Here is a 22638-nt window from a genome sequence, read left to right as displayed (position 1 = left end):
GCAAGAGTTGGGAGGGTTCAGAAGTATAATTAAAAGAGATTTTTTGAGTGTTTTGTAGGGGATTAGAGATACCAGAACCCTGGATTTTTCTTTTTTTTTTCTTGATTCCAGGGATTAAAGCCAGGGGTGCTTAAACATGAACCACATTCCCAGCCCTTTTTATTTTAAGACAAGGTATGTAAGTTGCTTAGGTCCTTGCTAAGCTGCTGAGATTGGCTCTGAAATTTCGACCCTCCTGCCTCAGCCGAGTTGTTATGATTATAGATGTGCACCACCATGCATGTCCAGCTCTCAGAAAGTTGGATTATTGAGAAAGTTAAGAAGCCTCTAGCGTGGGCTTCAAAAGCTTATAATTGTGATAAGTAAAGATGTCCTTGGTTTCCTGAAAGTTAGCAAGGAGGAGTCTAGGAAATCTATGCAGAGACAGATATAGCTCAGGTCTCCAATACCTGCTTCAGAAATTGTTTTGAAAGTTAGAATGCAATAAAAACTTCTCACCTGCTCATAGTAGGATCCAGGAAAGAAAAATGAATAAGAAATTTCAGGAGATTCCAATCAGTCTAGCCATGGAAATTCTTCCATTCTCAGGTCAAGTGATTCTTGAAATTCTGGTCCACCATGATTTGTTAAAGTTGTAAAGAACCAATGGCATTTTATTTGAGTATTTTTTAATATCATTTAATTATATTTGTTAAGAAGAATTATATGATGGTGGAATGTGATAGAAATCATTGTCCAAAGTATATGTATGAAGACATGAATTGGTGTGAATATACTTTATATACTGAGATATGAAAAATTGTGCTCTATATGTGTAATAAGAATTGTAATGCATTCCACTGTCATGTATTTAAAAAATAAAATAAAAAAGAAGAATTATATTCTAAATTATTTTAACTAGTAAAGTTATCCATAGTTGTTATTTTCATTGTTAGAACAATTGAGCTCTCAACATTCTTAAATCGAAATAAAAATGAAAAGAGAAGTGTGTTTTTAATTTTTTTGAATAGAAATGTTAATGTTTTTTCATTTATTTTATTTTTTTATTGATTTTTATATTTTTATATATATTATATATGAATATTTATATTAATTTATATATTAAATATATATATATATAATATATATATTTTTTCATATCTCTGGTTGTATACAAAGTATATTGACACCAATTTGTGTCTTCATAAAGTACTTTGGATAATGATGTCTATCGCTTTCCACCATCATTTCTAACCTCATGCCCCTTCCCTTCCCTTCCCACCCCTCTGCCCTATCTAGAGTTCATCTATTCCTTCCATGTTCTCCTTCCCTACCAAACTATGAATCAGACAAAAACATTAAGCATTTTTTTTGGGGGGGGGATTGACTAACTTCACTTAGCATTATCTTCTCTAACGCCATGCCATCCATTTACATGCAAATGCCAGGATTTATTCTCTTATTGCTGAGTAATATTCCATTGTGTATATATGCCACATATTGTATCCATTCATCTACTGAAGGACGTCTAGTTTGGTTCCATAGTTTAGCTATTGTGAATTGTGCTGCTATAAACATTGATGTGGCTGTGTCCCTGTAGTATGCTGTTTTTAAGTTCTTTGGGTATAGACCGAGGAGAGGGTTTAATTGAGTATTTTTATTGAAGTTATCTATTTCTTTTTTACCACTGTATATTCATTTGGTTTGTATGGAGTATGGAGAGTAGGAGCATGAAAATGATGACTCTGCTTTTCACTTTGCCAGACTATTGAATTCTCTGTGCTGCACTGAATGGATTGTGCATCATCCAGAGAGATCCAAATTTCAAAGGATGCAGTCACTGTACAAGAGATTGTACTGTCCTTCTTGGAATAGTTATGTTTTCTTATGTGAGATGAGAAATGTACATGAATACTCGAATGGCCAGAGGATAGTCTATCAGAAACTGTTAATTTTTTTTCAGCGTTTATTCTTCTTCTACTTTCTGTTATTAAGATATTCTACTTACTTTTACTTGGGTACAAATTATCTAGCTATAGAGAATATATTATTAAGCCTCCCTTGAAAAATAGGCCTTATGTCATGACTCATTGCCAATATAGTAAGTGAAAATAATTTTTGGAATATTGGAATGATGTATTCAAAATAAAACAATGCCAAAACATGGCAGATTTTTGGTACTCATCAATTACCAACTGCTCCAGGATATTGAACCTAATGAAAAGATGTGAGGCTGCATGATGGGGTGGGGGGGCCATAGGAAAGCATTGGAATGCAACTCAAGAGTCAGTGACTGGGTGGTACTCAGAAATATTGGATTTTAGAATAAAAAGAAAAATAATAAGTAAAAATAATAATAATCAGCACTGAGGACATGATGCCTGAATTGGGTTAGGGGTACTCCTTGTGGGCTGGAAGAGAGTTCCTTCCTCTAGGAAGGCAGAGAGTGCTATTGGGTGAATATGCAGTCTGAGCAGATAGAAAACTGTGTAGTGAGTGACATGGGAGGATAGGTTTCTAACACTTCCCAGAGATTCAGATGGTGGATGGTGTTGTTTTTTTCAAAAATTCTCTTATGTACTTTTCTGTTTTTTTTTTCTTATTTCTAATTTATTTCCTTCCTTTCTCCTTTTTCTTTCTCTTCTCATTTCTTTTTCTCTTAAATGTTAGCATTAAATTTACTTTCATTAACGTCCCTTTTTAGAGTATTCCATGTCATTCCTTCCCTTTCTTTACTTTGATTAGAGTTGCAGAGATTGTGTTTAACAATTTTTTTTATTGTATGTTGAGATCTGGTTTGCATCTAACTTTTTACTGGTGATTATTCTCTCTTCTTAAAGTGGTGCTGGGGATTGAATTCAGCACTCTGAATACATGCAGTGGATCCTTTGATGCTGATAACATAACGACCCACAGTCTAGGACACAAGAAAAGCCCAGGAGCAGATGGATTTGTGCAGGACTTTACCACACCTTTAAAGAAGAGCTCACACCTAAGGTCCTCAAACTTTTCCATAAAACAAAAAGGAAGGGAATGCTTCAAAATTCTATTAAACCAGTATCAACATGATATTAAAACTGGATAATGTACCCCTCAAAGAAAACTGTAGACCAATGTCATTAATGAACGTAGTCACTAAAATCCTTAGTAAATTACCAGCACACTAAATTCAGCAACACATGAAAAAAGACCACACCCTGTTTTCAAGTTGGTATCATTCTAGGAATACCAGGATGGTTCAACATATGAAAAAAAAATACAAATAGAATAAAGGATAAAAATGACATAAAAAAGCCTTCAAGAAAAAGCCTTCATGGTAAAAGTCCTAAAGGTCTAGATAAAAGAATCTATATCAACATAATAAAGGTATTTTAGGACAAACCCAAAGCCAAACTCATACTGTATGGGTTAGGGGGTATAATGGGATGTGGAAATGATGAAAATGTTATATACTTTTATGAATGTACTGATGAAATTTTTATTCTGTATAATTAATATGCAGTAATAAAAAAAACTGATTGATTCACATTTGTTTTCCCCTTCAGACTTTTAGTCCTGTAACAAAATCCCAGACAGATTCTACAGATAAGGACTAAACCTAATTATTCAAAGTAGAAGATTTGTTACAGGGGCTACATGACAGCTTTTCCTTATTGTGACCAAAACACCATGTCAGAACAATCTAGAGGAGCAAAAGTTTATTTTTGAGCTCATAGTTTCAGAAATTAAACCTATGGCTACACAACTCCATTCTTCTGGAACTGAGGTGAAGCAAATCATAGTGGAAGAGCAACGTGGTGGAAAACTGCTCACAACATGGCAGACAGGAAGCAAAAAGAGAAGGAGGATCTGGGGGACATGTTGTAATTCCTCAGGGTACATCTCCATGACCCAATTTCTTTGAGTAGCTCCCCTGGCCCAGAAGTACCACCCAGCAAACTGAACCTTTCAAATGAGGATGAACCTATAAGGTTACTGCTACCATTATCTAATCACATCACCTCTGAATCCCTGCATTCATACAGGATCTTTGGGTGGATATCTCATATCCAAACCATAACATATATGATCCCATGGAGAAGGGCCAACACTTGACTATTAACTTTTATGTGAAAAAGCAATGTGCTTTTAACTTGTTTAAAGCTTTCAAACGTTGTCTTTTTACTTTTAAAGCTTATACCTTAAACTCTACCTCTTCCTTGGGATTAACATAATATTATCAATAGTCTCATTAAAATTTGACATTTCAGGTGTATTAAAATTTATATTTGAAGCTCAATTATTCATGTTATTGACTACAATAAATTTATCTTCGATTATAGGGACATAGCACATTATAATGGGGAAGAGTTTCTCTGTACTTTGATCTTTGTTAATAGCATCACCCTCTAGCAGCCCTTTGTTTACAAAACTAAGGAAAATATTGTCTAATAAGTATTTTTGTTTCTAATATTTTTTTTCTATTTTATAGTAAGGATTTTATACCTCTATCTTTCATGCATAAAAGTATGAAAATTATTTTTAAAATTTTAGAATTTATTGCATTACAATTAAAACAATCAAATCTTTATTAACAAACCAAGTTTGATTCCTAGCTCCCTATATAACATAGATATGTGTACATCCACAAGCACACAAAAATAACTTCTTTGTATATAATTTATTTCCTTTACTTTCAACTTCTTGATTTAATATATTTTTTCATTTATATTTTTCTTATTAAGACATTTTCTATGAAAGCACTCTGATGATAGTAATGAGTTCTTACATTTAATTATTTTTCTCAGTTTATTTGGACACTCAATCTTTAACGAGTTTTCAAACTATTCTTTTCCAATAATTTATCTAAAAAAAAAAAAACATGACAAATGAGAGATTCAGCTTTACTGACTCACTTTAATGGGCAACTTAAGAATATATCCTCCCTATGAGGCACAGCAGTGAAGTTCAAAGGTCCAAAGGAGATCTTGAAGAGGGTAGGCAAAGGCATGACACAGCTAAAGAGAACAAGTGCTTTCACTGATGTAAGAAGAAGTGGATAACATACTACCTGCCCATTTCCTGGGTCTTGATATCTGGTAGTTTTAACCAAAGTCAAGCTGAGATGTTAGAGCACTGAGTTAACCTAAAGGCTGAGGACAGAAAACAGGAGAAGGAGACTCTGTCAGTTACAAGTTGCTGAGGGCCTCTACTCCTGGGAGGCTTTTACCTTCCAGGAGCTCCAGACTGGCACCCCCTCCAGTGCTTACATGGCTGACTTTGTCTTCAGTGTTCCATCTGGCACAGCAAGTAGCAGTGTCCCTGCCCCCTATAATGGTGACACTACCCTGGGAGGTGGCTTTCACCATTTCATCCATGAGGGCCTTGGTTCCCTTGGCAAAGGCTTCCCATTCAAAGACTCCCAAAGGACCATTCCAAATGATGAGCTTGGCTTCAGACACAACTTGAGCATTCTTTTTAATGCTCTCAGGGCCACAGTCCAAACCCAACCAGCCATCGGGGATGCCAGATTCTACGGTGGCATTTCCAGTATTGGCATGCTCATCGAACTTGTCAGTCGTGATAAAGTCCACGGGAAAGGTAATCTTCACACCATTCTTTTCTGCTTTGGCCATGATCTCCTTGACAATCTTGGCTCCCTCTTCGTCGAAGAGGGAGGCACCAATCTCCATGTTGTGCAGTACCTTCAGGAAGGTAAAGGCCATCCCGCCCCCGATGATCATCTGGTTGACCTTGTCCAGCATATTTTTGATGAGCTGGATCTTGTCTGCCACTTTGGCTCCACCCAGGATAGCCAGAAAGGGTCTCTCTGGGTTTTCCAAGGCTTTGGCAAAGTACTCCAGCTCCTTCTTCATAAGGAACCCGGCTGCTTTCTGGGGCAGATTCACTCCCACCATGGAGCTGTGAGGCCTGTGTGCAGTGCCAAAAGCATCATTGACATAGATGTCCCCTAGCTTGGACAGTGACTGGCGAAAGGCTTCCACCTTCTCGGGCTCTGCCTTCACCTTGTTCCCAGAGGCATCCTGGCCCTTGCCTTCCTCCTCCAGGTGAAAGCGCAGGTTCTCCAGCAGGATCACTGAGCCGGCTTCGGGGCTGGCGCAGGCCTTCTCCACTTCTGGGCCCACACAGTCCTTGAGGAAAGTCACGTCCCTGCCCAGCAAGGATTTCAGCTCGCCAGCGACAGGCTCCAGGGAGTACTTCTCGGGCATGGGGACGCCATCGGGCCGGCCCAGGTGGCTCATCAGCACCACCGACTGGGCTCCATTGTCCAGGCAGAACTTGATGCTGGGGACGGCGGCCTTGATTCTCTGGTTGTTGGTAATCTGGTTCTTCTTCATGGGAACGTTGAAGTCCACTCTCATGATGACGCGCTTGCCTTTGACATCCAGTTTGTCCAAAGTCAGCTTCTTAGAAAGGGACATCTTGGCAGTAGGAAGGGCTAGTGGACACCTGGCTGTGGGTGCTGAAGAATGGTCTTAGGTGGGTGGCTGGGAGGCTTGTTGGTGGGGCTGCCTAACGCCTCCCCTCGGCTCGCCCCTTCCTGGGTCCGGAGTCTCCCACATGGCAGCTGTGGGCCCGGGGAAGGCAATGCGGCCTGCCCATTGGTCCAGAGTCCTGCCAATCTGCGTTTGGAATGTGTTGGCAGGTACAGATAGAAAATGCTAGGGAAGATGAAGTAAAGGCATGGTGTGAGTTGGGTAAGTGAAGTACACAAATAAGAATGGTCCAGAGGTTTGTGAGTTCTTTTCTCCAAATTCCCTTTGACACTTACACTTGTTCTTAACGAGAAAATAAATCAAATAATAATGCCACCCCCCCTTCCCCAACCCAGCATTACCCTGCCTCTTGTAAAATCTTAATCATACTGATACGTAAAACTCTCTGAAGTGCCAAACAAAGGGAGAATATGAAATAATGGGTCAATTAAATCTTATTTATTCAAGGCACCAGAGTCTAACTTTTTTCCTTGGATTCGCTAAATATTTTTGTTAAGGACTTAGCTTGGTGTTAGACTTCAGTGTACATGTTCTAGTGGTGTGATGATTTTGTGTTTTCATTATTTTGCTGTATCTTTCTCAGACTATCATAAAAGAATTCTTGGTGGCTTCTGCAGGAGATTCCCATAGCAACATAGCAAAGAGAATATCAGTGAAAATACTGAAAGCAATACTAACATTTTTTTCCAGGCATGAAATTATGAGACTCCTTACCTATTCTATCTTCTCTACATCATTACATGTATAAGATAGAAATTGTGCTGAAAAGAGGCATAATTTCCTTAGGATTGAAAATGTTTATTAGAAATGAAAATATATGAGACAACTTTATTTTTTTTAAATTAGAGCTTTATTGTTACTCATTGTAGTTGGGTTCATCACCACAAACTCATACAAGCATGGGAATTGATTTCAATTCATTATCCTCCCTTTTTCTCCTCCCCCATTTCCCTCTCATCTTTCCTCCCCTTTCCCCTTCTTTTCCTTTGTTCTACTAGACTTTCTTTCACTCCTATTAATTTGTATTTGATTGATTCTTCATGTTATCCTATTCTTCCCTCCTCCTTTCCTTTATTTTACTCTAGCTTTCACATAAGAGAGAAAACATTCAAGCTTTTCAGTTTTTGAGTTTGGCTTATTTCACTTAGCATGATACTCTCCATTTTTTTTATTCATTTGCTGATAAATGCCAAAATTTCATTCTTTTTTTTTTTTTTACCACTGAGTAATACTCCTGTGTGTGTGTGTGTATGTGTGTGTGTGTCACAATTTTTAATCCATTCAACATTTGGCAGGCACCAGGTTTACTCATGGAATCAAGTACATTATGAATTTAGCTATTTTGAATTGTACTGCTACAAACATTCAGGTGCTGTATTGCTGCAGTATGCTGATTTTCGATCTTTTGGGAAAATGTGAAGGAGAGCAATAGCTAAGTCATGTAGTGGTTTATTCCTAGTTTTGAGGAATCTCCATACTGTTTACAGAGTAGTTCTACTAGTCTTCATTCCCACCAACAATGTAGAAGCGTTCCTTTTCCCCCACAACTTTGCCAGCATTTATTGTTGTTTATATTCTTAACCACTGCCATTCTGACTAGAGTGAGATGAAATCTTAGTGTAGTTTTGATTTGCATATCTCCCATTGCTAGAGAATTTGAACATTTTTCATATACTTTTGGCAATTTGTGTTTTTTCTTTGAAGAAATCTCTGTTTAGTTCTTTTGTCCATTTATTGATTGGGGAAAAAAAAAAAAAAATATATATATATATATATATATATATATATATATATATATATAAAATGTTTTTTGAGTTCTTTTTATATTCTGGACATTAATCCTCTATTGGAGGGATAGCTAGCCAAGATTTTCTCCCATTCTGTAGGTTCTCTCTTTATGGTCTCATTTCTTTTGCTGTACAGAAACTTTGTAGTTTGATGACATCCCACATACTGATGCTTGCTTTTATTTCTTGTGCTTTGGGAGTATTGTTAAGAAAGTCAGTGCCCGAACCTAAACAATGGAGTGTTGGCCCCGTGTTTTCTTCAAATTGCTCGAAAATTTCTGGTGTAATTTGTAAGTCTTTGATGCATTTGATTTGAGTTTTGTGCGGGGTGAGAAATATGAATCTCATTTCATTTGTCTGCATGTAGGTATCCAGTTTTTCTATTACCATTTGTTTAAAAATCCTGTTTTTTCAATAAAATATATTTTAGCATCTTGGTCAACTATCAGATGACTGCAGGTATGTGTTTTTATCTCTGTCTTCTATTCTGTTCCATTGGTCTTCATGTCAAATTTTTGCCAATGCCATGCTGTTTTTGTTACTATAGCTCTGCAGTATACATTCAGATCAGCTATTGTGATGCATCCTGCTTTGCTTTTCTTGCTTGGTATTATTTTGGTTAATCTCAGTCTCTTATTCTTGCAAATTAATTTAAATTTTTTTCTAATTCTGTGAATAATGTCATTGGTACTTTGATTGGGATTGCATTAATTCTGTAGATTGCTTTTGGTAGTATGGCCATTTGGATAATATTGATTCTGCATATCCAAGAACATGGCTTGTCTTTTCATTTTCTAAGGTCTTCTTCAATTTCTTTCTTCAGTGTTCTATAATTTTCATCATAGAACCCTTTTATCTCCTTGGTTAGATTAATTCCCAGGTTTTTTGTTTGTTTGTTTATTTATCTGTTTGGGGTTTGTTTGTTTTTGTTTTTGAGACTATTGTGAATGGGATGGTTTTCCTGATTTCTTCCTTGGTGAATCACTATTGGAGTGTAGGAAAGCAATTCATTATGGGAATTGATCTTACACCTACTACTTTGCTGAACTCATTTATAAGCTCTACGAGACTTCCAGTGGATTTTTGTTGTTGTTGGGTGTGGGGAAGATTTTTTAAATATAGAATCAGGTCATTGGCAAACAGAGATAGTTTGACTTCTTCTTTTCCTATTTGTATCCCTTTTATTTCCTTTACTTTCCTGATTGCTGTCTTAACGTTTCTTGGACTGTATTGAATTAGAGTGGGAAGAGTTGATAACCTTGTCTTTTTTCTGATTTTAAAGGAAATGATTTTGGATTTTCTCCATTTAGTATATTGGCTTTTTTTTTTTTTTGTAAAAAATGGCCTTTAAAATATTGAGGTAAGTCTCTTTGATCCCTAGTTTTTTCAATGTTTTAAGTATGAATGAGTGTTGAATTTCTCACAGTCCTTTTCACATCTATTGATAGGATCATATAATTTGTGAAATAATTCTGTTTAAGTAGTGAATTACATTATTTATTTGCATATATAGAACCAACCTTGCATGCCTGGAATAAAATCTATTTGATTATGATGTGTTATCTTTTTGATTAAACTTAAATATATGAATTTGTACGTAAAATCTAACAAGCTAATTCTAGAAATTATATAGAGATATAAAGGGCCTAAAATATCCATAGTAATCTTTCAAAAGAAGAAAATTTGGATATCTTATACTATTGATTTTGAGAACTTCAAGCTACAGTAATTAAGAGAAGATACAAGGAACAGCACATAGATCAATGAAATGTAATTGGGCTGGGGATGTGGCTCAAGTGGCAGTGCGCTCGCCTGGCATGTGTGCGGCCCGGGTTCGATCCTTAGCACCACGTACAAACAAAGATGTTGTGTCTGTCAAAAACTGAAAAAATAAATATTGAAATTATCTCTCTTTCTCTTTAAAAAAAAAAAAGAAATGTAATGAAGTCAGAAATAGAGACCCACTTAAACACTCATCTGATTTCCTAAGATGGTGTTGAAATGACCCAATAAGGAAAGAAAATTATTTTTGACAAATGAGGCTGGGAAAGCTGGATATCCACATGGGAAAAAAAATTGAATCTTATATTAAAAACTTTGTCTTAAGATGGATCATAAGGGCTGGAGTTATAGCTCAGTTGGTAGAATGCTTGCCTCCCATGCTCAAGACCCTGGGTTCAATCCCTAGCCCCATAAAATAAGTAAATAAATAAGTAAATAAACAAATAATAAATAATATAAGATGGATCATAAATCTATAGAAATTCGCAAATCATGCAGAAGAAAATGTAGAATATATTTGTTTTGAAAGTAAGCAAATTTTATTGGACAGGCCACCTCAAGTAGTGTTCATAAAATAAAAATGGAAAAATTAACTTCATTAAAATAAAATATTTTTAATCAAAGGATACCATCAAGAAACATGTAAACAAGTTATACACAGGGATAAAGAATTAATAAAACATGCATATGATGACAGAGTGCTATTTGGTAAATATATGCATTTAGCACTTAAATGATAAATATTGTGTAACAGTTAATTTTAGCTACTGACTGAATTGACAGACTCATAATATTGATAATGCACCCTTTTAGGTATGTCTGTGAGCATGTTTCTAGAGATGATTGGCATGTGGAGCAGTAAACTGACGGGAAAACACCTAACCTGAATGTGTGTGGCAGAAGACAATTGGCTGCGGGCCTGAAGGGACAAAAAGTGGAAGAAGAAGAAAACTTATCAGTTTGTGAAACCTTGATTTACCTTGTGTGGGTACATTTTTTCTTGTTTCTGCCATTTCTTATAAATGTCATATGCCAATTTTGGAAGCATTTGAGCCTAGTCTTACACCAGTATCTATCCAAGCCATTAGCCTCAGACTTCTGTTAGGTCATCCAGAGACTTCCAGCTTCCTAAACTGAGTAGCTACTAGTTCCCTTAGCTCTTCAGCTTGCAGACATGCTGGGAGTATATAGCTTCTGATTATGTTACCCAATCTAATAAATAACCTTTCATAATTATATATACACTGCCTTAGTTTTGTACCTCTAGAGAATCCTAATACACATCACAATTTTTAGGCTTAATATCTTAAAGGAGCAAAAAATTGGTTTAGACATTATACAAAGAAGATATAAGACAGTACATGAAAAACTGCTCAGTCTCAACAATATCTAGAGAATGAAAACTAAAATTACATTGAGATGAAATTACATTAGATAAGAATGGCTAAAATTGAAAAAAATATTAACACTGAATATTGGTGATGTCTATGGGAAATGGCAGCAGTAAGAAAAAATGCTAATGTGATAATGAATGTCAAATATACATTTTACTATCGAGGCAGTATGAGTCTGTACTCCCAGCATCTGGGAGGCTAAGACAGGAGGATAGTGAGTTCAAAGCCAGTCTCAGCAATAGTGAGGCACTAACCAACTCAGTGAGACCCTGTCTCTAAATAAAACACAAAAATAGGGTTGGGGACATGGCTCAGTGGCTGAGTGCCACTGAGTTCAATCCCTGGTTTCCCCCCCCCCCCAAAATATACATACATTTTATAACACTAGGAAGAATTTGGTGTGATGAAATGACCAATAATGTAGTTACATAGGTCATTATAGTCATTGATTTTTGTGAGTTAATCATAGTGTTTTTAATTATGAATTGCTGGATCTCCCTATTGATAACAGCAGCAAAATACTAAGTTGCATTCTAAAAAATGGCCAGGAAATGTAAACTAGGGATAGTGCATTGCTATATAATTTTTCCACAGTGAAGCATTAGTTGGTAAACAGCTAAATAATCCACACAGTAATATTATATATAGAATAGGCAATGCATATATTTTAAAGTATACATTTTTGCGTGTTTTTATATTTTTCTCTTCATCAGCTCCTCTTTCCTTTTAATATAGAGCCATTATACAAATTTCAGATAAAATTTACTGTCTTCATATTTTGTTTTCGTAATCTATCACTTTAGAAAATACAAAGAACTTATGTTAATATGTCCAAAATTAAGGATTGTTATCCAAATTATGAATAAGCAATTTCTTTGGGATATTTCCATACTTTATACCCACAGATTTCTGTTACTGGTTGTTAATTGAGATATGGGATAAATACAACAAATACATGTGGTGAGGGATAAGAAATTTAATGTTATTACAATGTTATTAATAAGACATTATAAGTCTTATAATATTACATTATTAAAAAAACAAATAATCATAAATTCAAACCAATTCTTAGAAAGGATTAACATGCTGATAAGATTAACTTTCATTTTGTTTCCTGTTAATAGTCCAAATTGTTGAAGTAGTTATCCTGAATAAAAATTTTCTGTTCTAAAAGTTGTATTTTGAAAGTGTTTCAAGGAAGAGTACTTTATTTCAAACATCAATAAAAGAGTTTTGAATTCGAATTACTTGAGTAGGATGACATTTGTCAGATTTATCCATTGTAAAGTGAATATTATTTCCTTTCCATTGTTTATTCTTAGAAAGTAAGTCAATGAATTCAGAGAAGATTCAAAAAGGGATGGGAATGAGTTCTAACTTCTTGAGGGGAGATTGAATGCTTAAATGGTTTTGAATTTTTTTTAAGGAAGATTTGTCTAAGGGAAGAGAGGTTTATAAAGGAAAGTGTGACATATTCTACTGTAAAATTTTTGCAAAAGAAGAATCAAAAGTCTTCATTGATTTTGGCAAAATGAACGCCAGTTAACTAAGAATATCACTTTTAATTTAATTATGAGACTGAGATCCAGATGAGTGTGAAGAAGAATAAATGAGAAGGAATTAAAGACAGTCTACATGGACACTTTAGAGTTACTCAGGTGGAACAAGAAAGAATGACTATAGCCCAGGATTCATGTGACAATGACAATCACATTCTGTTTTTTGAGTATATTGTGTTCTGGGAACATAATTCTCAATTTTAATCCAGATTTTTAGCAACTTTAGTCATAGGAAAATATAACTTTTAGAGTCCTCAACTTGAGTAAATTTAAATTAAAAAATTTCATATATCAAAATCGAAAGTTGCTATCATGGATTTTCTTTTTAATCATCTGCATAGAAAAGATTTCTGTAAAATTAGAAGCAGATCTAGATGAAAAGGATTCTTCACTGCTTGGAATAAAATTTGCAGCTAACCTGCCCATAATTTTCCTGGTAGTTCACATCAAATATCAACAGATGATTTGGACTTTCTTTACCTACCACTGCTCATGGGTACTTATTATTTAATAAATTTTGTTTTCACAATTGCAGGTGGCTTTGCAACTATTCTTGATTATTGGATTTTTACAGGTTAGTGCATTTTTCAGATCTTGACAGTTAGCATAGCCATCTTCATAATCACAACCATTGGCTGAAATTAAAAAAAAAATTAAAAACCTTATTATCGTTTTCCTCCATAGCAGCAACACACAGTAAATTCAATGTGAATTTGGAGAAGGGAAGTGAGCTACCAAGTTGATCTCATTACACTTTGATGATTGTCTCAATCTTGAGAAGAACAAACTTTGCTTTATTTTTTGTTCAATTTGAGGATTTAAAAATGTTTCTAAGATAAACTGGGCTTTCTATTTTAAAAATGTACAGTAGGAAATGCTAGTGAGTGGTATTGGTCAAATTATATTGTTATATTGAAAGCATGTGTGAATGTGCAACAAATCCACCACATGTACAACTATAGTGCACCAATAAAAATTGTGAAAAAAAATAAAATATATTCCAAATTAAAAAAAAATAGAATAAAATTCACATAAGTGAATCTGTCTAGAATTGCGTTATCCAAAATGATAGCAGTAGACATATGCTTGTTCAATCTTACATTTAATTAAAAGTAATATTTCAGAACCATGGCAACACCAGTTTTATACCAAGTGCTCAATAGTCATTGAAATCTAAAAGGGGGCTACCTTAGAGCATAGTGAAAATCCTGAATATTTTCATTATTGTAGAAATTTTATGGACACAGTTAACCTAGACTCTAATGTCACTAGTCTTTCTCACAGGAGTAATTTTTTAGAAAGATAAAGATATAGAGTATCGAACATTTCTATTTTCTAACACCCCTCAGTGGACAAAAATTGAACAAATCTCAAATTATATTCATCATCCTATCTATAATCTTTACATTTTGTTGATATCCAGGAGCCCATAACCTTCTATTGACCCAGTTTCAGAGAAATGTCAGTTCTAACAACTGAATAATTCAAAACAGGAACTAGGAAATAACAGGATCTTGTTTCTTTTTACTTTTTGTTTTAGATTTTTGAGAAAGGGTTTCACCAATGTCATCTAGATTGGTCTCAAATTCATTCATTCAAGTGACCCTTCTGCTTAAGTCTCCCAAGCAACTGAGACTACAGGCATGCACCACCATAGCCAGCACTCTCTTTATTTTTTTATCAGCATTTAATAAGCACAACCGACAATTACTAACTATTCTTCTCTCTCTCTCTCTCTCTCTCTCTCTCTCTCTCTCTCTCTCAGCTGCTTACTACTTTTCATTCCTTTGGCACTAATACAGTAAAGATTTACATTTGTTTGTGAGTCCATATTTATCAACTGTCTCATAGCTAGCTTTTATTCTATTATTTCTTCATACTACCTCCAGGAACTCTTTATAAAACACACTCCTGATCATAACACTTCTGTGTAAAATCTTTCAGGTAGATACTCATTACTGATGGATAGGCTCAAATTTCCTTAGCGAGGCATGGACACTTGGATTTTATTTCCTTTAGTTAGAGGTTTGACATCATCAAAATGCTGAAGAATAGTTTCAAAATTCATTCAGAAAGGATTGATATAATTTACTCAGATGAATGTAGTTTGAAAGGTAAAAAATCTTAGTGAATTGGTCACCTGCATTGTTCATAATAATTTTACTAACACAAATAATTTTACAAACCCAAATCCTTACTCTTTGTAATTCCATTAATAATACTGAATATTAGGTAATATATGATATTTATTTTACTCTCTCTTTTCTAAACCATTTGAAATAATACCATATATGGATTTGATTTTAACTTTTAAAAATGTACACACATTACTAACGAAAGGAGGTGTAAGTTATTTTAAATTAAATGTAACAATTCTAAGAACATTATGGATGAATTAGGGAATTGTGATAAATTTATTGGCATATAAAAATTGCTATTTTTGTTTTGCCTCTCTGGACTGAGCCATATTGTATCATTTAAAACCCTTCAATATGTATCTGTTTTCCCTTTTAAAAATGCCAGCTTTGATATAATGACATTGACATTAGTCTTTTCCCTTTTCTTTTTATTTTTTGGTTCTGAAGACTGAACCCAGGGTTGCAATTGAGCTACATTCCCCAGTCTTTATTTTTATTTTGAGACAGGGCCCATGAAGTTGCTTAGGGCACTGAACTTGTGATCCTCCTGCCTCAGCCTTCTGAATCTCTTGGATTGCAGGCCCCTGCTCCTAGCTAATGACACTAATCTTGATGCAAGGATGAATTATTCCCATGGAAACATTTTCAAAGATGCCAATATATAACAAGCTAAGTATAGTCATAAATACACATAAATTGTGGATAATTCTTTAGATTATATATGATAATAGGGTTTTCATTTCAAATAATGCTTAGATACAGAAGCATGAAAAATTTGTACTTAAAAATACTCTTATGTTATTGGTTTGCATGAAGGTATCACTTAAACTGATTACATTCAGAGTTCTAAATTCTTTAAAAATAAAACGCCGTGCTCTTTTACTACACTAACAAGGTAATCACTTTGAACTTACTGCATAGTCCATCTTCACAATGTCCAGGACAACTGCCACAAGGTGCTCCTTTGTCATAAGGGGTATTTATTCTACTAAGATAATTGCCACTGCAATTTTAAATGAAAAAAAAATGTCATTTAAAAAATTTCTGTTTAGTTTATACTCTGAGATTAATGTTCATCACCAAATATACATAGATATTTATTAAATGTTTTTACTTATGTTAAATAACCAATGCAAACTGTCATTACCTAAGTGTGTTCAGATAACAATGCAAAGTAAGGGAATAACTCACCATTTCACTAATCTCCTTGACTGTAAATTCAGAACCTGAGACACTGAAATAGAATAACTAGTCTAAAGTGTTGAGAGTGCATTTCAATGTGGAAACACTCTCTTCATTTTCCAACAGACATGGTTGAATTGTTAAGATGAAGTACAACAAGGTGCTGGCTAGGGGTAAAACATTCCCTAGAGAAAAAGAAGATTATGTAGTTCAAAGGGGTACAGTATGAAAAATACCACTTTAATGTATTTTGCAATTAAAAATGAAACAATGTCATAATTTCTACAATATGAAACAGGGTAAGTAAAGCTTCAATGTAGTTTTTGGATTCCAGGTGGGGTTGTTGATTTTCAAATAATTTTTGGTGTATGTTTGAAAAAGGGAATAGGGTTTAGGAAGATTTGGGAATGTCTATAAGTAGCATGTGTGTGATGTGAAATTTTTATGTTTATCAAAAATGGGAATGTTAGAAAAAGATTAAAAGTGATGGGCTGTGGTTGTGGCTCAGTGGTAGAGTGCTTGCCTAGTATATGTGAAGGACTGTGTTTGATTCTCAGTACCACATATAAACAAATAAATATAAAGGTTAATCCACACTAAAAATATATCTATTTAAAAAAAAAGATTAAGGGTGACAATCTCAGTCTTACAATAACTATCCTGTAGCTTATTATGAATTTTATCCTCTTGGTCATTAACATGTGAAAATTACTTAAACTGATTACAGCTTATCAAGCTGTCCCAGCTTATCAAGAGGGACAAGTGCCAAGACAATGAAGCTCTCTCAGCCTCTGCACAGAGAGTATAGCTACGTGGATGTAAGCACTTGTAAAATGACATAAGTGTTCAGGATATTCTCCCCCTTGCCTCCATTTATTATTCAATAACTCTTATTTCAGGTGTCTGGCTCTCAATATCTCCTCTTGGCCAAGGCATTTGATGCCTTCTCCTAGGGTCTTTCAGTACTCTCAACCTAACACCAATAGGACCTTAATGAATAGTGTCTTTTCAAACTGGAATACCATGTCACCTGAGTTATCTAGAACTTCAAAATGAATCATGTTGGGAGCTTGGTTGAAAACACATTCTACCTCCAGTGTAAAAAAATATATATGTATTAAAAATAAATTAAGGGACTAGGATTGTGGCTTAGTGGTAGAGCACTTGCCTAGCATGGGCGAGGCCCTGGGTTCAATCCTCAGCACCACATATAAATAAATAAATAAATAAAGATATTGTGTCCAACTACAACTAAAAACTAAATACTTTTTTTTTAAAAAAAAGAAATTAAAACTGACAGATTGTGGATATATGTTCATTATACTCACAGGATTGCGTTTTAAATTTTTGGAACATTCAAACATATTTCTTTAAGAAAGGGTTGGTTTCTTTCTATAAATTAAGATCATGATCAATTGTTCCTATAGTGGTTTTTGTCACAAATTCTGAGAGGCAAAAGCTTAAGGTGTTATCTTCCTCACAATTTGAAAAATATTAAGACTCTCTTAAAAGACTTTGAAGCTCAAGAATTGACCATTTCTGAATGAAATAACACAAGGGTTTTAGATAAGCAGGAGTAACAACATTGAGAAGAAAGGACTGGAATAACTAAATCAGTGAAATACATCATGCTTCATTTGTTCTCACCTTTACCCCTGATCTGACATCAAGCTTTCACTTTCTAGTGTGTGAACTTAGTAAGATATGTTAGTACAAATCCAGAAAACTGTACATCATTCACAACTACACGTGTATTCACAATGTAACACTAAGTCTGGGGAATGGCACTGGAGAGGGAAACCAAATCGTAAGCATTAGGACCGAGCTTCAGAAATCTAGGAATTGGGAATTTGGTCTTTCTGAGATTTTGGTTATGTATGTCTCAACTTTAGAAAGTCCTCTAAAATTCATTTCCTTCCCCTTTTCTTGAGTAACTTTTTAGTTCATTATTATTTTTATAATCAAAACATTAATGTGCATTTGGTATTATTTGATATTAACAGCAAAACATCCTAAAATGTACACTTACGAGGGACAATACTGGCAAACCAGGAAGTATTTTAAATTTTGATTAGTACAGAGGGCAACTCCACATCCAACATGGAAAGATGAGTACCAAACCACCTACATATCAATAAGTGAAAATAGGAGTACATTAGAGAAGAAGAAAATATAAAATAGGAAGAATTACAAACCAGAAAAGAATGCTACTTTGTTTACATATGCCTTATGGATATATTTAATTTATGGAATCAAATTAAAGCATTTTAAAATTATTACATTTTCATGTCCATTTACTCTCCTTTATCCATTTAGAGTAATATTATAAAATACAGAGAATTTTTAATTTTTACCAAAAGCCTGTGAGCTATTGAAAAATGACAGCCCAGATACTCAACAAAGGTCCAGACAATTCTATATCTATTTAAGGCCTTCCCTCAAGTTCAATATTCGAATCGGTCACATTTGGAGAGTCTTTACTTCTAGGGTATGTAGAGCAGCAGGTGTTCCAGTTCTTTTCTTACCTGAGTATAATGTCCAACTACTGCAGAAGGTGTCTTTCCCCCTACATTATAGATGAAATCATGGTGCTCATCATACCAGACTTGGATTGCTTCTGACCATGAAGGAAGATAGTCTGACATAAAGAGATTCTCACCACAGCTTATGTCTATAAAAGAACAAATCTTTCGTGAGGGAAGTAATAAAGTATGCAATGCGCGTATAGAAGCTCTCACACAGACACAGAGTCCATATGCTTCAAACATGGTGCCCAAAGTCACTGACGCCTGGATGACACATAAGGAGGGTGCCTCAGGTCCTTAGCACCTATGGCTATATGTTAGCCAGATGTGCCCAACACATGTATGCTGGCCACACATGCAAAGCTTGAGGCAGATGGAGAAGTCTTCCTTTACTATCTGCTCTCCCTGGACTCACTCATTTATACAGTCACTTCGTCAAGGTGTTTGCCACATGCGGGTTCAGATTACTGTGGTAATCATCCTGAATGCAGACACCAACTCCTGCAATTTCTTTCCTGCTCTAGCCCACACTCGCTAGAGATTTTCATATATAAAAATGTGAATAACTGTTAAGGATCATTATTTTGTGTACACTTTGAAAGAAATCTTACAGGCAATCTTTCAGTACCCTAAGCATGAAGCAACAGACAGTATTTTTAAAGTCACTTGGGTATTTTCCCTTTAATCAGCCAATCAGAATATCATAGGCTAAACTCTCCTCCTAGAATTAGGAAAAAGTGTCTTGCAGCCCAAAAAATCTCAATTTTTAAAAAATATCTCAGTATTTTTAAGTTCTGCAAATGTTTAATTTTGGATGTTGAAATGTAATGTCTCTATACTGCTTAAAGAGAATGTAAACCACTCTTTGATAGCTTCTTTAAAAGGGACAGAAAGAAGATTTTTACAGAAGATTGGCATCTTTTAGGCCAATTCTTTCAATCTTGTACTGAATATAATCATGCTTCTTCATGATTTTTAAATTGCATTATCAGTAATACAAATAGTAATGAGATCCTATCTTAAAACTTGTGAGATATCTATTTTCCAGTTGAGCTTGATTTATCTAGGTCTTTTTGATAATTAAAAAAAGTGGTATCTCATAGTTCATTTATGTGATATTTTATGTCATTGTTTCACGCTCCTTGATGTAAAAGTCATGTCTTGTAGGTTATTAGTCTTAGAAAATATGCTTGGTGGGCACCCAGAATATACAGACTTTTTGTCATCACATTTTTAAAAGGAAATAAGTGTAACTGATATATTAAATATTTTTAAAGTAAAACAGAAATAATTTGATCAAATTTAATATATGTTATAAACTTAAAAATCATTATTAAGACACAAAGAGGCTACTTTTTTATTAAAGAAATACTGGTTTAGAATTTAGAAATTATAATTTGGGGTATGACACTAATTATTAATCATTTTACTCCAAGCAGTTGGTTTTCTTATTCAAATGAATAAAGGTGGTCCATGACCTGCTTGACTCCTGAGCTCATTTATAAGTTCAAAGATGATACTGTGTGAGTATTTATGAAATACAAACAATTAGTACAAGGCAGTGATCTCAGTGTTTTCTCTACTATAGAGACAAAGGCACAGTATTATTTTTAAAGTTTTCTAACAAAACATCATAAAATGGTCCCTTGTTATTTTAATTGTCCATTTGTCCAACATATATTTATTAATGTACATACTGGTTCTTCGGGCATCTGGGGCACTGTGTCTGTAACTGCACTGGTTGGCCCACTTTTGGGCATTGGCTGCAGCTTCATTGCTCCATTTCTAAAAGAAGGAAAGGAAAGATGTGCACTTAATGGCTCCAATCTCAAAGGTGCCTAATCTTTGCAGTCAAATGGATATGTTGGTCTTTTATCATTATACAATTTCCATAGAGGAATTTGAAAAAAAAATATTATTATTATTTTTTTTTTTGCTCCAAAGAAATGTACATGTTGTGTCTACCCTAAGTAACTGAACATTCTAAGACAGGTATTGGTTTATACATGATGGCACAGCAGGCACACCTAAGTCATGTTAATCATGTTAAATATTGAAAATATTTTTTACTATAGAAATGAGCTGGCATACTTCATCCTAATTCCTTCCATTATTTTTGTTTTGTTCCTATTGATTAATTTAGGGAGACATATGGCCTTTGATGCTGGGGCCAGAAAAGTAGACTGTTTCATTGATCTGATCCTAAAAGAAGTCTTCTTGATCCTCCTGTATTATTAAGGGTTAGAGGAGAGTCAGCAGAACAGTGGCCTTTCATTGGATACCTAAGGATTTGGTTTCACTTCTCTTACCATAACTTAAATTGCTCCAAAAAGCTGACAAGTTACTTAATCATTATAAAAGGAAATGAAGAAATTCTGCCTTGAACATAACACAACTCAAATGAAATGACAAATGAGAGTCCTAAGGCGCAATGTTACGTGATGTCACCTACCAAATGTCTGCTCTTACACAGCTCAGAGTGCCTCCAGCTACCTTCCTTAAATTACCACCTCTTACCATCTTTAGCATGTTGCTGGCAGTGGGAGATACTGCTTTTCTTAGTTCATTGTGCTTATTTACAATCTCACTTTGAACTTCCTTTCGAGTGGTTGACAGAGCATTCAAATCTTGATTCTAAAGGGAAACACAATTAGAATTATTTTAGCATACTTGAAAATTCCATGTAATAATTAATAAATCTTTAATTTTTTAAGAGATTAAGAATCATTTTTAAAAGTGTTTATTTCAAACCAACTTTAGTTGTTAAGCATTGCCAATGAAACTAAGCCAAAGCTATGACTTTTAAATGGAAAAGTAGACCATTGAAGTTTAGAGAATGGGGATGTAATTTATGGCATGACAAATTAAAAAATTCACTGAGGCCACAAATGCCAGTTTTGGTTTTAAGAAAAAGTTTCCTTTTCTCTGACTATATGAGTGGTATTATTAAGTACATGGTAGAAACCATGAAGACATTAACACTCCATTAGGCTGCAGCAAGGAAATGTTAAGTGTGGACAAACATGATTTATTGTAGACTTTAGGAGTAACATTCACCTGACAGAGTGTCAGGTGTCTAGATGAGAAATATTTAGGCATAGACCAAGTGCATATGTAGTGCTCCATATGTAGTAAAAGAACTTATGTATTATGTAGCAAATTTTGTAGGATCACTCAAAAGATGATTTTACCATATTTAAAAAAAAATGTCCAAGGCAATTTGAAGGGAATGAAGTCATTCAATTAATGGACTATAGATGACTATCTTTTTATTACCAGAAATGTAACTGAGAAGATATTAATTCCCATGCTGATATTTGAGTTTATTTATTTATTTTTGTATATGTGTGGGTCTGGAAGTAGAATGAGGTTGTGTGAATTGTTGGCACAAGAGATAAAAGTGATTTGCTGATCCGAATTTACACAACAACATGCTATCTTATAGGAATGAGCAGGAATTTCAAATATAAGTCTAAAGTGGCAGGAATGCTTTAGATTTCATATTATTCCTTGGGATCAGTTATCCTCCAGCCCTCCATACTGAGTACCCTCAAGACTCTCCAAATTCTGTTCTCATAGATGTAACCGCATTTTATTGCTGTTATCTAATAGTATGTTCATTACTCCCTCCTGCTTTAATGTTTCTAAGAACAGGGACCATTGCCATTGTGATGCTTTGTTCAAATAGATCTCAGCACAGCTACTGACTAAAGTGGAAAGAATGCCCAATGTCCTACAGCAATAGTTTAAGGACTCCAAAACAAAATTCATCAGTTTGACAACTGAATGCAAAGT

At 34.6% G+C, this 22638-nt stretch overlaps 2 protein-coding genes across 2 annotated transcripts in view; both read right to left on the bottom strand.

Annotated features, from left to right (window-relative positions):
- Nucleotides 1-21477, bottom strand: part of LOC124079524 (cysteine-rich secretory protein 3) — a gene marked incomplete at its 5' end in the record, with an annotated part of 42947 nt that extends 21470 nt beyond the window's left edge. Inside the window, 5 exon segments of the mRNA XM_058572819.1 lie at nucleotides 16051-16139; nucleotides 18348-18442; nucleotides 18844-18989; nucleotides 20541-20628; nucleotides 21361-21477. Coding sequence (XP_058428802.1) covers nucleotides 16051-16139; nucleotides 18348-18442; nucleotides 18844-18989; nucleotides 20541-20628; nucleotides 21361-21477 — 535 coding nt within the window.
- On the bottom strand, nucleotides 1267-6541 carry Pgk2 (phosphoglycerate kinase 2). Its single transcript, XM_058572818.1, has one exon. It carries the CDS (start codon nucleotides 6399-6401, stop codon nucleotides 5148-5150), a length of 1254 nt encoding a protein of 417 aa, XP_058428801.1. The 5' UTR covers nucleotides 6402-6541; the 3' UTR covers nucleotides 1267-5147.
- Nucleotides 21478-22638: the final 1161 nt, after the last annotated feature.

This window comes from Marmota monax, unplaced genomic scaffold (genome assembly GCF_021218885.2).
Source record: "Marmota monax isolate L192 unplaced genomic scaffold, Marmota_monax_Labrador192_F-V1.1 WCK01_AAM20220418_F8-fsc00355, whole genome shotgun sequence".
NCBI lineage: Eukaryota > Metazoa > Chordata > Mammalia > Rodentia > Sciuridae > Marmota > Marmota monax.
This window is presented reverse-complemented; position numbering and strand designations above follow the sequence as displayed.